This window comes from Condylura cristata, unplaced genomic scaffold, assembly GCF_000260355.1.
Source record: "Condylura cristata isolate star-nosed mole 26May11 unplaced genomic scaffold, ConCri1.0 scaffold00002, whole genome shotgun sequence".
Classification (NCBI taxonomy): domain Eukaryota; kingdom Metazoa; phylum Chordata; class Mammalia; order Eulipotyphla; family Talpidae; genus Condylura; species Condylura cristata.
This window is the reverse complement of record NW_004567103.1, coordinates 47248948-47264716: the sequence shown is the minus strand read 5'-3', so window position 1 is coordinate 47264716 and position 15769 is coordinate 47248948. Positions and strand designations below refer to the sequence as shown.

Below are 15769 nucleotides of genomic sequence, written 5' to 3'. Positions count from 1 at the left end.
AGCAGAGAGGAAATTTTCTCAGTCATGAGAAAGGAAAATAAAGCTTTTCCCATATGTGATATTTTCTGTACTCTCCTTCTATATGTAGAAGGAGTCAGTTCACACCCAGGGCTGCTCCTACATGGGGACGACTTCGATGAGCTCCTCCCCTTGGGGTGCCCTATTGCTGTGAGCTGGGGACCCTGGGCTACCATGACTCTCAGACCTGACACTTCTGGGTAAAAGCCCTCTGGCTCTTGTTCACATCCTACTGAATGGCTTGCTCTTCCCCCACTTTGGTTTCCACAGTAAAAATGAGAGTGTTGACTCTTTTTGTAAATAACAAATTTTAAATTGTATGTGCAATTTCTTTTTAAAAAAGATTTATTTTAGGCCCTCCCTGGTGGTGCAGCGGGTTAAAGCACAGCACTGAGAACTAAAGCTGCTTCTGCATGAGTTCGATTCCCGCCTGCCCCGGAGGTGACCACATAGCATGGCAGACCTCTCCTGGCCCACCCGCTGCTCCCCTCAGCAGTGTACTTCATCGATCTGCCTGTTCTGTTCCCCACTCTGTCTCTGGTGAAGCCTCTCACTGCCCCTGAGCCTCTGGCCTGTACCCCAGTTCTGTATGCACAAATAAATAAATCTTTAAAATAAAAGATTTATTTTACTTATTTGTGCATACAAGAACTGAGGTGTAGACCAAAGATACAGGGGTGGGTTAGTGAGAGAATTCACCAGAAACATAGAGGAGCACAGAACAGATGGATTGACTGAAATACACTGCTGATGGGAGTAGTGGCAAGACAGGAGAGGCCTGATCTACTATGTGGTTCACCTCTCTGGCCAGGGATCAAACTCATGCTGCAGTAGTTGGAGATAGCTTGATAGCATTAAGACTTTACCCTCTCTACCACCTAGAGGCCCCAACACGTGCAATGTCATATTCTAATGTAGTCTGAAATCTTTCCCTGTGATGCTTTCAAATTTAACATGACACTCGTTTTTAATGATACAATTGCATGATCATATACAAGTGTCATTTCATAGGAAAGCCCTATATAAATTAAGAATTTCCAAGATGTTAGTATTTATGTCAAGACTATAAAGTTAATATGGTAATCTTCTTTAACAATTATTTTTAATCCAAAAATATTATGAAGTTATTTCTAAACTGGTGAAAGAAGTGTACATGAAATAATAAAATTTCCTTAACATAAAACAAATGATATGTGCTGAGGAGAAATGCAGGCACAGGCTTATGAGGACAGGAAAAAGAAGCCTTCTGTTTAGTTGTAGGCCATAAGTCACCACTCTCTTTGGTAAAATTAGTTTTCATCGTTGTTCTGCTCTATTTATGGTCAAAATCTCACAGCTCTAAAATATGAGCTCCCTTTAGTTTGTTCTCAGTATATGGTTTTTTTTGTTTGTTTTTTTTTTTTCTCAGAAGAGGTTGTTGCCCAGAGAAGACAGAATCTGTGGCTCAGTATTGGATTTGGGATTCTGAGCCTTTGGGCTTTCTCCTCTTCTGATTAACCCACTTAAAATAAGAAAATGGAAGCCAACTGGTAAATATTTTCATAGTGGCAACACCAAAATACTTTTTTCATCAGTCTGAAATTAATTGAGAATCTGAGAATGATTTAAATTGAACAAGTCTTTGTAATAGATTTTGAGTCTTATCTCTTCTTGAATTTCATAAAGTAACAAGAAAAAATTTTACGTAAGAGTCTTTTTTTAAGATTTATTTATTTATGCATACAGAACTAGGGTACAGGTCAGAGGTGCGGGGGTGGTAAAAGGATTCACTAGAGACAGAGCAGGGAGCAGAACAGACAGATCCACTGAAATACACTGCTGAGGGGAGCAGCAGGTGAGACAGGAGAGGCCTGCTGCGCCTTGTGGGTCACCTCCCTGGCTGGGGATCAAACTGGCACTGAAGTGGCTGGGACCAGCTTGCAGTGCTGCACTTTAACCTGTTGTGCCACCAGGGAGGGCCAGTCTATCTTTCTAATCAATGAATTCACATATGAAATTAATCCCACATCAACGCAATGACCATGTCAACCCTGACAGGACTCTTCTTTCTTCATTTACTTTCTCTGACTACTCCTTGGTCAGTTTTTGCATTGTTCTAAAGGGATAGGTTAGTACTTAAATGACTATTTCTCAACCAAATAAGAGATAGTGTTTAACTCTCTATTTGTTCTCTCAAATGCATAAAAATAGCTCAAGTACACCAACCCTGGTTTATAATATCTTTGTAGTTCTAATTTGAATTTTCTTTCCACTTTTTAATATTCAGGGCATCATCTTTTATTGTTCAAGAAAGAAGTGTCTCTGTCACTTTTAGGGGGGAAAATGCTCTTTTGGGTGTTAGCCCTCCTAATCTTCTGTGGTTTCCTGTGGACTTACAAAGGACAACTAAAGATTGCAGACATCAATGATAAGTACATTTTCATCACTGGATGTGACACAGGCTTTGGAAACTTGGCAGCCAGAACTTTTGATGAAAAGGGATTTCATGTCATTGCTGCCTGTTTGACTGAATCAGGATCAACAGCTTTGAAGGCAGCAGCATCAGAAAAGCTTCACACTGTGCTTCTTGATGTAACTGATCCAGACAATGTCAAGAGAACTGCCCAATGGGTGAAAAACCAAGTTGGGGAAAAAGGTGAGTTGGAGGAAGGAGTTGTTGCAAAGTAACTAAAGCTAGTGTTTGGATTTTTAATAACCTTTCAAAGATATGTCTCCTAATTACCGATTGTGTGCTAGAGAAGATTGGAGAAATCTTAGAATAGCCTGTAAGTAGTTCATAGTACAAGCTCTGTGTGTAAAAGAGAACAGCCTGAATTTCCTTTTTTCCTCAGTCCCAGAGAGTGAATTTAGACTCAGGTGGAGGTTTTGACTTTTCCCAGACTTACCACGAAGTGCTACTCCAGCCACATAGGAACATAGAGGTTAAAATCTACAGGAACATATGAGAGCAATCCTCAAATTGTCATCTGCATAGCTGGATCCAGTTCTAACTACAAAATAATTCAAGAACTTATATGTTTTTGAGGCAGGAGGTAGAAATGGCCTGAGGGTTTGCACATAGGTGACTTTGCTACTCATGGGAGAGCAGTGAACACTGGACTCACTCTACATTAGACTTCATACCGGTAGCTGCATTCTGAACTAGAGCACTTTTATTAGCTTGAATGACTTTGAAGTTAAATGAAGATATTTAGGTCCACAAATCAGGTTTTTTTTTATTTTTCTATATCACATCTTCATCATATATGTGAGCAATTGTTTGACAAGTCTCCAGATAATTCCTAAAGCCAGAATTCCAAACACACTTACCAAAGTTAAATGTTTCCCATCATAAAAGAAACCAAATAAATTATGGAATCTTTTACCAAAATTAAACACAAAAACGTTGATGTCTCATATAGAAGAGTTTATAAATATCCTTTGGCCTTGCCATTTAGCAAATTTCGAAAAAACAGACCAGTTTACAACTGAAATTAAAAAGCAAAGTTTCACTCAAGCAGTGTCAGAACCACAACTAGAATAACTGTGATAGGCTTCCAGTATCAAAACATCAGTTATTTCAATTTAGCCTCTCACCCTCTCTCCTATGACTTCCCCAAATGACAAGTATTTCAAAGCAGGAATATGATGAGGAGGAAATGCCATCATTGTGTAAAGCAGGTGCCATATTTCTATCCAGATTCCCATGTAAGTGTAACCTTCTACCATACCTCCCCTCCTTCCTCTCTGTTTTAGGGCTCTGGGGCCTGATCAATAATGCAGGTGTTCTCGGGGTGCTGGCTCCCACTGACTGGCTGACATTGGATGACTACAGAGAGCCTATTGAAGTCAACCTGTTTGGACTCATCAATGTCACATTAAATATGCTTCCTTTGGTCAAAAAAGCACGAGGGAGGATTGTCAACGTCTCTAGCATTGGCGGCCGGCTTGCATTCTGTGGAGGGGGTTATACTGCCTCCAAATATGCTGTAGAAGGCTTCAATGACAGCTTAAGGTAAAGCAAACATTCACAGATTAGGAAATAACAGTTGCTAACTTCTCTTGAATATTTATTACACATCAGACACCCTCTTTAGTGTTGTAAGTTGCTTCAATCTATAGATGATACCACTGAAATTGAGATACGGTATTATGTCCAAAATTACCCAACTGGTCAGTGATAGAACAAACATTTGGACCTAAGTCTATATACATCTTTTTTACTTTTTCATTAATACATGATGCTTCTGCAGAGGTAAATTGACATTTAGCAGGACGGTTTGTTATATAGTCAGGGAATCAAACTGAGTGGCTAAATCAAGTAGGTCTCTCCATTGTTATTGCTGTTGGTGACATAAATGCTCCATCTTTTTCAAACCTTCAGTTGAAAATTAACTGCTATTTGTCAAAGTAATGACATGACTATCTTGCTCCCACAGCCCAGATCCCCACCCCTTCTTTTATCGCAAATTGTAGACCCTAATCTCCATCCCTCTCTGACTAGAGCACAATGGATGGTATCCTCCCTGCCCCCATCCAAGGACAAAGTTTCCTGATGTTCCCATTTGAAATGAAACTCAAAGCAAGACTTTGTTAACCAGAACTTTCCTGCTACACAGGAAAGCATTGACCAAATCTTTTTCTGTGCACCACCAGAGCACCCTAAAGCTCAATTAAAGGTACAATAAGCCAAAAAAAAAAAAAAAAAAAAAAGCCAGGATGTAGGAGAAGTCCCAATTCTGCCCCAAGTATGGAATTCTTTGGGTTTACTATAAACCCAAACTGAGATTCACTGGGCTTCTTGAATATGTAGATTTCTGCCTTTTGCTAAATTGGGGGAGTTTACAGGCATTATTTCTTCAGACATTTTTTTTCTATAATCTACTCTGTCTTCTCCTGGAATTCTAATTCAAATCTTAGATCTTTTAATTTTGTAGCATAAATCTCTAAGATTTTTTTATTGTTCTCTCTGTTGTTTATATTGGATAATTTCTGTGTTCTATCTTCAAATTTACTGACTTTTCACCACTTTTATTCTGCTACTAAGTCCAACTAGTATTTTATTTTGGTTATTGCAGTCTTCAAATGTAAACTTTTCATCAGGTTATTTGTGTCTTTTCTGTCTTTCCTAAAGCATTCAAACCTTACATTCACTTCAGGAGTATTTTTCTTTGTTTTATGGAATTTTTAAAATAGCTGCTTTAAAGACTTTGATAATTCTAATATCTGTCTCTTGTCTTTCCCCATGTGAGAAGTTCTTTTTATGCCATGTAACTTGGGATTATACAATGAGCATTTAGAATTAATATGACCTTGGGTCTTATTTAAATTATATGGAGAATGTTGAATTTGGTTGTGTTTTAGTAGACCATTGACCTGATTGTGTTCAGGTCACAACTTCCAGCTAATCCTTTGTGGCTTGAGATTCCAGTGACTATTCAGTTTCCAGAGCTTTGCTTTGCTACTCAGGTCTCTTCCCACTGCACAGTAGCCAATGTGGGCTGTGGAAGATGACAGAGTCCAGAGTTCCCTCCCTAAGGCAGATGCAAATGCACACACACACACACACACACAGTGCATAAACTATGTCAGGGCTTGATTTCCTGAGCTACACTTCTCAGTGGTCTCCCCAGCACCCTGGCACTGTCCTCAGGCCAGAAGTCACTCCATTTTCTATTTACTTTGCAAAAAATTTGCTGGGTATGAAGCCATATGATGGCAGGAAAGAGAGGCAAACAGCAGCAAGGTTTCTTCCCATTCTCTTGGGGACACAGTAACACAGAGCAGAGAGGTTCACCTTCACTAATTTTAGGCCCCTACAGTTTCCCAGGTCTGTCACTATCCTGCTGCTACTGCATTGCCACCAAGTTACTAGAACGTAGGCTGTGAATGGACAGAGAAAAGGAGGGAAGAATTTAAACAATAAGGATTTCCCTTACTCTCTCTTAGGTTTTCCCCTTGCTACTCCTCAAACCAAAACAATGGACTTCCCCTAGGGTTCTCTCTGTTCGTTAGTGGCATATCTCCTAAAAAGTATTCCTTCTGCTTCTGAGTTTTTATTGATTTGAGTCCAGATAAGACTATCCAGACTAGAGGAAAAACAGGAAACTATTTTTGGTTCAAAATCTGGTCTTTTTTCCCCATTCACCTACTAGCATTTGCTTTTTAGAGTTTGTAAATAGTTGCTCTATTTTATAGCTGCATTTAGTGGGAGAGACAGGGTTTGTGTGCTTCGTTGCACCCTAAACCAGATGTATAACCATCTATTCAAAGTTCCTAAATTGTTCTATCAATCAAAATTGTACAGGAAATGGAGGCACAGTACAATTGGGGTAATAGACGATCTTGTGGAAATTCTGACTCAGGGTCAGTGGGGCTGGGGTGTGGCCTGAGTGTCAGCATTCCTAAGGAAGTTGCTGCTTGTAGTTCAGGGATCACACTTTGAGGAGCAAAGTCATGAAGTCCCTCCCTTTTCTCCTGGGTCACCCTTTAGTTCTACTCTATAAGCAATAGTGCCCCAATAAAATTTTAATACACTTAAAAAGTCACTCCAATGGCACACAGGTGATTTGGTGATGGGAAGCCCACGGGGATTACAACTGAGATGAAAAAATGCACAAAATGATGTAAAAATAAACTATTACATTAATTTAAAAAAAAGTCACTCCATTTTAAAAAGAGAGTTCTCCTAAAGAGTTTGTGGCATTTGCAGTACAGTTATGCCTTGCTAAAAGTAATCAATGAAGATTCCTTCCTAACTGATGGAATTGGTATTGGAAATGGTATTGCACAAGTAGAGCGCAGAACAGTAACAGCTCTAGAATTTACATGTGTGTGTAAATTTATATATAAATATATATATTTTTTATTCTACATGTGAGTGAAGTCATCCAATATTTGTCTTTTTCTTTCTCACTTATTTCTAGCAAAATCCCCTCCTACCCCAGCCCCGTATGTTGTATAACATTTTAAAATTTAGTGCAAGTCTGATAGAGAGGGAGGATGGGTAAGAGAGAGGACAAAGGGGAAGGGGGACAACGGGGTTCTCTGGGTGCCTTAATGATGGGGGTGGTGTGGTGACATACATCTGAGGAGATTTGAATCTATTCTCCTAAATCATATACAGTGATGTAAACAAATGTTACCTCAACAAAAATAATAAATACATACTTTTTTTTTAAAGATTTTATTTATCTGTGTATACAGAACTGGGGTACAGGCCAGAGGTGCAGGGGCGGTGAGAAGATTCACCAGAGACAGAGCAGGGAGCAGAATAGGCAGAGCGATGAAGTACACTGCTGAGGGGAGCAGCGGGAGAGTCAGGAGAGGTCTGCCGCGCCATGTGGTCACCTCCAGGGCAGGTGGGAATCGAACTCATGAGGAAGCGGCTTTAGCTTCTTAGTGCTGTACTTTAACCTGCTGCGCCACCAGGGAGGGCCTAAGTACATAATTTTTAATGCAAGTAACATACCCTTCAAATTTCTTTCAAGGTCAAGCTAATTTTCATGTTTACTAAAACTAAACAATAGGTATGCTGTCAGGAAGCAGAGTCAATGATCAATTAGTTGGATTTTATGTTTACTGGTCAAGTGCTTTCAAAATCTTATGGTAAATTCTTCTGTAAAATGAATAATGTCTTTTTATACATTCCTAGTGGAAATAGTTTTTCAATTTAGTAGACTATTATTCATATAATGGTTTGTAACACACTGGTTTGCTTTAGTAAAGGGCACCACGATTCCCCCTACAACCTTGTACTGTCCCAGTAAAGGGACAGTCTTTGGGAGATGTGATAAAAGAACTTAAACAGCTTACGGGATAGGTTAGTTACATCAGAATTGTCAGTGTTTCCTTCACATGTCCTCATTTGTGCTGCAAGCTCTCAGATCTTGGATTGGAGGTAAACTAGTCCATCCAGGTCAGTCATTAGTTGGTTTCACCAGAAGTAGAGTACTAAGAAGAAACCTGTCCTTGGCCCTTTAATGAGAGTGTGGCTGAGAGGGGGGCACTGGGCTGGAGTGAATCCACCCAGATCCTGTTCCCTCTTGTCACTAAGCCAGCCCTCATTTCACCACTCTGAACTTCCATTTCCTCATCTGCAAAATAAGAGGGTAGAACAAGATGTTCCCAATTCTGTGTTTCCAATGTTCCCAATTCTGTGTTTCCATCAATTCAGAACTCCCAAGAAAATAGCAAGTATTTGCCAATGAGGCCTGGATTATACATCTTCATGGGTTCTTTTCACAGACTGGACATGAAAGCTTTCGGCGTGCACGTCTCATGCATCGAACCAGGGCTATTCAAAACAGAGCTGTCGGATCCAGTGAAGACCACTGAAAAGAAACTCGCCATTTGGAAGCACCTGTCTCCAGACATCAAACAACAATATGGAGAAGGTTACATTGAAAAAAGTGAGTTTCTGGGTAGACCCAGGTTCCTCAGGGATGCATCACCTTAGACAGCACGAAGGAGACTCAAACATAATTTTTAAAATGAGCTTTGCATTGTAATACACTAACAGAGATTTTAAATACAGATCAAGGATCCTATTAATTCCAGTCTCATCTCTCTTCACCTTGTCTTCTCTAAATACTTGTAAGCATTTATGAAGTGCCAAGTTCTCTACTAAATGCCTTGTAGAATATATCGTTTGTTCCTCAGAAGAACTATAGTAGTTAGCTGACGCTTGCAAAGGCAGTTGTCCAAGATTATACCTGGTCATGTCCAGAGAGGAGCCCATGGTCTTCCCCTGTATGCAGGTGAAGTAAGCATTTTAGTAAATGCCAATCACTCGCTCAACATAGTACAAGCATTTGTGGAGATTACCATGTATAGACTCTGATCTTCTCTGCAGCCTGACAATTAATTCACAATGTGATAGCAGACGGTACAACTGCAAAACAATGAGATTATACAGTATCCAAGAGAAGTGATCCTTTACTTCTTAAATGCAACCCAAAGGCACAAATGGGGTGATCTCTGGTTGCTGATGATATTCAGATCAGGCAAATAGCATTGTGATGAAAAAGACTTTATGACACAGATTAGGCTTGACCAACCCCTAAATTATTTGCACAGAAAGTTCCTAGAAGAGGAATGCATAGAGGTATGGATGGAAGGAGACAGACATAAATCAGGTTGAGTCAGGGGTGACGGAGTACCCACAAACATCAGCTTATCGTGACTAACCTACATTGAATGTTTACTGTGTACTTGTCACTATTCTAAGTGCTTTTGCACTTTTGCATTTAAAATGGCCAAATAAACCCTTTGGAGGAGACACCCTTTAATTTTATAGGAAAAGAGGCACGGGGAAGTATCTTGCCTGAAAGTGCATTACTCACAGGTAGAGAGCTAGATTTGAACCCAGGCAACGTGACTGTGCCATCAAGTCTTGGGCACCAAGAGTAATGTAAACAAGGCATGAAGGGGCTGGTTGAACTTCCTGGCTCAGGGCTACACCTCCTCAAACTTCCTGGCCTTGTTCAAGTTTACTTGATATTCCTCACAGAGTTAATGAGTCCCTGCTTTGAGCCATCATACAGAGCCCCACCTAAGGCTGTGTCACTCCAGCACTCCAATCTGGGATCCTGCCTCTTCATCAGTGAGCTTGGCCAGCAGCCAACTGTGGTAAAGTTTAGAGCCAGGATGTTGCGAGGTGTTACTAAGAGCCAAGCCAGATGCACCTGGGGACATTTTAGAAATGTCTGGTCCCCACCAGCCCCCCAAACACATGGGACACACACACATACACCATATCTGGTTTGACAAGCCTCCCAGTGCTGACACCACAGTCTCAGAATCAGTTTAAATGTTGTTTCTTACCCACTCACCAATTCTATAGGTTCAGAAATAAAACTCATTTAAAAGAGTTTTCTCTGCTTGATATTGACATTGACACTTTTTTCAGGCTCATGACTAAAATCATCAGTTTGTATCTCAAAATTATTTTGGCAGTGGGCTCCAGATCATATGTCTTATCTTAGGATTCCCCCTAAAAAGACAGAGAGCCTGACTTTGCACTGGTGGTTTTTATTGGTTTGTAAGTTCCCAAGTCAGACCTTGGAGTTCAGCCAGACTCATAGGTTGAAAGTAGACCACAAATGTTAAGCTCATCTTTCTACATTTCCTAGACAGGGGTAGTAGTAGAATTAAAAATAGCTACAAACACTTGCTAGGGGCCTCAGTTAGGTTCATTGAGCAACTAATGGCCTGCAGCTGAAAGGAAAGTATAAAACCATGCATTCTTCCTTGAAAAGACAAAACTCCTGCATGTTTTAAAACCACCAGGTGGAAGGCACCTGGTGGAAGGCAACCCTTTGATAAAATGCCTGCCTCTTTAAATGCATAGTAGCTCATTATCCAAACACCCCACTTGCCTGAGAAGTAACTTCCTGAATCAGGACAGATAAGTGTGTGCGCGCACACACACACGTACATGTTACACCCACACTTCAGACAAAACAGGAATCAAACCCACAACTTTGGGCTCAGGAGCCTCACAGATTTTTGACATGCCTTTCCCTTATTGCTTTAAAGTAGTACTTCTCAAAGTCTGTTCCCTGCCCAGAAACATCAGGGTCATCTGAAAACTTGATAGAAATGTAAATTCTTGAGCCCCACTTTATACCTACTGCATTAGAAATTAGAGAGGAGACCCAGCAATCTGAGTTTTAATAAGCTTTCTAGAAGATTCTGCTGCTTGCTCCAGTTTGAGAGCCAGGGGCATCATTTTCTGAGGAGTAGATGGAACTCCATACCCAGGGGCTTCAACTATAACAGCAAATTTAAAATAAATTTTAGCACATGCTTCCTCCCTTTCACACACTGACCTCACAAACTCCTTCTCTGTCTTCCAGGAGTAAATATGCTTTTTGTCTTTTGTTACAGGTCTAGACAAACTGAAAGGCACCAGGTCCTTTGTGAATGTGGACCTCTCCCTAGTGGTGGAGTGTATGGATCATGCTCTCACAAGTCTCTTCCCTAAGACCCGTTATGTGGCTGGAAAAGATGCCAAGACTTTTTGGATTCCTTTGTCTCACATGCCAGCAGTTTTGCAAGACTTCTTATTGTTGAAACAGAAAGTGGAGCTGGCTAATCCCAAGGCAGTGTGACTCAGCTGACCACAAATGCCTGCCTTGGGCTAGGAAATTGGTAGATTTCAAGGACACATCCCTAGACTATGCTTCTTTTGATAAATGGAGGGGCCCCATCATCACTGGTGATATACCAGAGTCTCTTTAAGGCTTCTTTGAAAAGAGGAGCAAGAACGGCTCATCATTGACAATGATGGGGGCAGGGGTGGGGTGCGGGGAAGGGCACCTGCCACATGTCTAAGCTTTGCCTGTGTGGAACGAACTGAGGGAAATGGAAAGACGTTCCGATGTAAAAACTCTTCATCACTACCTCCACTTTCAGTAACTCCTGAATGTTAAATAGTTGTCCTTTATCAAAACAGTCAAAGATAGTACATGTGGATGAGAGGTGTTCTGTTATTCACTGAGAATAAGAATCAGAAGGACTGAAGTTCATGGGATCAGGAAGAAAAAGAAATAAACCATGTGTGACTGGGATAAGCTAAGGGGAGGCAGAAAAGCACATGTAGAACTATAAGTAGGAGGACAAGCAGAGCAAAAAAGGAGCAAGAAGTCCCTAAGAAGGGAGGCAGGCAGCCTCCAGCCCCAGCCCCCTGGCACAGGGGTCACCATAGGGGGTGAGTAGCCTACTCAAGGCATTGCCAACCTTGAGCACACAGATGTCTGTGGAAAGATAACAGGCTAACCAGGCATTCAAAAAGAAGAAACATATAGGGCTTTTATGTTTATTCTGGAAATTGTAAAATAACAATACCCGGTATTTCTGATAGATCTCCTATGTTAGGTGATTGGAAACCTTGTATATGTGCCCCTCAAGCCTCACAAAGATACACAGTTAAATTGCAAGGCTCTCTATAGCCTGTTACAGTGAGAGAGAGCAGGTCTGCTTCTTACTTATAGTCATGATTCCAAATTAGCTCATCCCTGAGCTCACGCCCCATCCAAAAAGAACAGTTCTCTAAACAGAGGCCTCTCCAGATTCTGTGCCCAGTATCACTTCCAAAGGTTTGTTGTATCTCTACATGAAAAAAAAAAATTGAAGCATCAGAAATCAACATCAGTTGTGGGATAATACAGGGTAAGAGAAACACTCTAAGATGCATGCACATATATAAACACTCCACTTGTTCCATCTGTGCTTGGAACCATGTACATTTGAAGATATCAGTGATTCTAGTCATGTTCATTCACTTTTGGGAAACATCTGGAATGAAGTAATATCTTCCTTTCAGGTTCATCACATTAATGACATTGGAAAACCAAATTACTAGAGATGTCTGTCCACCTGGATATGTATTTCATTGGGAGCAGGGGATATACTTATTCTTTTTCCATGCAAATGAAAAAAATCATAGCAAGAATGAGAATTCCCAAGCAAAGTTAACTATTCTCACTATCACCTCTGAAGCCACTCTCCTTTTGGCCAAAGCCCCTGAAACAGTTCATCTGTAGAGCTTTTAGCTTCTCTGGATACAATTAATCACCTATGGGTTGGTGTCACTCTCAGCTTGTCCTTGGACCTGTGGTTCACCAACATTGATTGTTGGGGCTCTTCTTTCTCAGAATTCCTGGATCTTGCCTTTCTTTTGTTGCTTAAAAAGGGCCTGACTGCTGCATTAAGCCTTTCAGACCTCTCAGGGCTGCTTAGACTTTTAAAATCCCCAAGAACTTTTGTTGACCAACCACTTACACTGATCATGTGGGGTCTGTCTAATGTTATTTCTTTGTTTTGCTTATGCCTGGGTTGTGAGCAATCAGCCTGTTTCATCTGCCCCCCCCCAAGAAACTGCTCTACTTGATTAAGTCCTCACAAATACAGCATTACCTCAAAATAAAACCAAGCATATTCACCCAATTGAAACAAGCCAAATGTCTCATCCTACTTTTCACAAGATCTGAAGTTCTACTTCTTCAAGTCTTAAAATCATGCCTTTCCCTAAGAAAAGGAGAAAGAAGTTGGGTGCTCAAAGGGAGCTCAGAGGCCTCAGGATGAACTTCAGCTAAACTTCAGACTGTGAGCTGAATCCCAGGTTGAGCACAGGGAAGGGGAAGCTGGAAGGAAAGGTCCTTCTAGCCTCTAAGGAGATTGTAACCTATGTCCTTGGTTAGTTTAGGATCCCTGGGCAGTTATCCGAGATATTTCCTTACTTTTTTAAAATAGGAGCTCCAGGCCCTCCCTGGTGGCGCAGCGGGTTAAAGCACAGCACTAAGAAGCTTAAGCCACTTCCGCATGAGTTCAATTCCCGCCTGTCCCGGAGGTGACCACATGGCGTGGCAGACCTCTCCTGACCCACCCGCTGCTCCCCTCAGCAGTGTACTTCGTCGATCTGCCTGTTCTGTTCCCCACTCTGTCTCTGGTGAAGCCTCTCGCCGCCCCTGAGCCTCTGGCCTGTACCCCAGTTCTGTATGCACAAATAAATAAATCTTTAAAATAGGAGCTCTAAGTGGATATTGTATAAATAAAGAAAACTTCACAAAGGGCTTACAGTGAAAAATCTAGTTGTGCTCCCACTGTATGCCTGGTGCCTAAGAACTAAGAGCATCTCACATGTCTTTCCTGAAATGTGCACAGGTGTAGACACCCTCCCCACACAAATGGTAGCATTTGTAAGTGGTACACACTTTTCTCTTTTGTTCTAATGTGCTCAAATTTTAATAAACTAAAGAATGAACACCTTCAAAAAAATGTTTGATTTCCTTTTCAAATGTGGTCCAGGCTGAGTCCATAGATGTTTACGATTCCATCATCTTTTAACAAACAAATATAGTCACTAAATCATGGTGTTGTTAGTCCTTCATTAAATACATCTAAAAGTTAACAGTCCTAACACTCTAGTTTCCTCTGTAATTTAGGGCAGTAAAATTAAAACTTTTCACTTTACCCTGGATAAAATAAAGGAGATAATTATGTTGATTGTAAGTTCTTAAGAATGTAAAGCTATTTATCAACATGAGCAGTTACAAGTGGAACCACCAAAGCATTAATAAGTGATTCTGAAGGTAAGTGGCTCCTCTCTAAGAAGTTAATTAAGTCTTTTAGGAAACCAATTATAAAACACTACATTCACTTCTGGGATATCTAATTCTCAAAGAATGTTTGATTCCCTGAAAATCTATTCCATGCCATTAAAAAGATTTTTAAAAGTTACATGTCGATTGAGATGTTCCTTTTTTTTATTTCTTAACTGATTCTTTGTGTATACCCAGACATCCACTTTCTTGACTCTTGGCTAAAAGTAGCAGAGGAAGTTTTTACAAATTTGTCCTATTTGATTCCAAAGTTAAACCTTTGGGACAGTTTCCTGTTAAGTAAACCACATCCCTGTTGTAGGAGAACAGAATCACAGTCTTGTTAAATTACTCTATTACTCTGAAATAACAGAGATGCTGTTATGGTTGAATTCACACACAGAGAGAGAAATCCTAAACCCAAGTGCCTCAGAATGTTACTATTTGGAGAAAGGTCTTCACAGAGGGTATCAGTTACAGTGAGGTCCTAGGGGACCCTAACCCAAAACTTGAAGTGTCCTTATAAAAAGGGAAATTGGACACAGGGTCAAACACACACTCACAGAGGGAAGACAATCTGAAAAGGCAGGGAAAAGACAACCATCTTCCCTCTCAGGCCTCAAAGGAACCAACCTTGCCACACTCTGACTTCTGACTCTGATTCCAGAACTGTTAAGACAATGAAGTTCTGTTGTCTAAGCCTTTGAAGCATCTTAGGTCCATGGCAGACCCTAGTTGTAGGTCAGTCCCCACCCACACCTTAACCTGTTTACTATTTTTTAGTATGTTGGTCCAAAATAAGGACAAGAGCAACATTCTAACTTTTCTTCATCCCAACTGAGTAAGTGATGTGTGGAGAGAAGGTTAGTGGGGCAGCAGAGCACTGAGTGACCGAAAGGGGAAAGAGTGAAGACACATGGGTGAAACAGCCACACAAAGTAACTGGAGTATCTTACCAGCTCAGCTGGCTTGGAGCTCTGGTAACAAACTAACTGAAGGCCCCGAGTCACCCGCTCCCTAGTGCCGTTTCCAGAGTAAGAGAAAGCCATAGGAAATGGCTCCCTATGTATCACCCAAAGTCCCAGAATGCCTGCTTAGCTGCGCCTACTCCAGTGACTGGAAACTACAAGCCCCAGCAGTACCAGGGAGAGAGCTGGAGTAGGGGGGTAGAAAGCTGGAGTAGGGGGTGGAGTCCATAAAACTCTGCAGAGTTCCTTTAGGACATCCTTCCCTTTAACAGAAGAACTCACCTGACAGGGCTTTCAGTAGGTGTTAGAATAGGCATGGGCAGGTACAAGTTCTTAACATCTTTGATTCACCTTCTGATTTTTCAAAGGAAAGGGAACAAACAAAGGCTTTGATTGGTAGAGCATCTGAAACAAGATTATGTCAAATTCAGTGGAGCTAGACTCAGATAAGAAAGGGGTTTCTTCAATGCTGAAAGACAAGAGAGCTCTGTTATAGGGAAGCCTGACCCCAACAATGGTCAGATGGAAATCTAAAGGCGGCAACAGCATAACCCTTGAAGAGCTGCAGAAATAAGATGACGATGATGATGACAAATTATTAGCAGCTGTGTGAGTGATGTGTGGAGTACGTAATGTGTGGCACTGTTGTGTTTTGAACACATGATAATCCAATTTAATCCTCACACAACAGCCTTGCAA

At 41.0% G+C, this 15769-nt stretch overlaps 1 protein-coding gene across 1 annotated transcript; it reads left to right on the top strand.

Annotated features, from left to right (window-relative positions):
* Positions 1-2287: 2287 nt before the first annotated feature.
* DHRS9 (dehydrogenase/reductase (SDR family) member 9) lies at positions 2288-11171 on the top strand. Its single transcript, XM_004674569.1, has 4 exons — positions 2288-2653; positions 3754-4012; positions 8245-8408; positions 10888-11171. The coding sequence occupies exons 1-4, from the start codon at positions 2341-2343 to the stop codon at positions 11109-11111; spliced, it is 960 nt and encodes a 319-aa protein (XP_004674626.1). The 5' UTR covers positions 2288-2340; the 3' UTR covers positions 11112-11171.
* The last annotated feature ends 4598 nt before the right edge of the window (positions 11172-15769 follow it).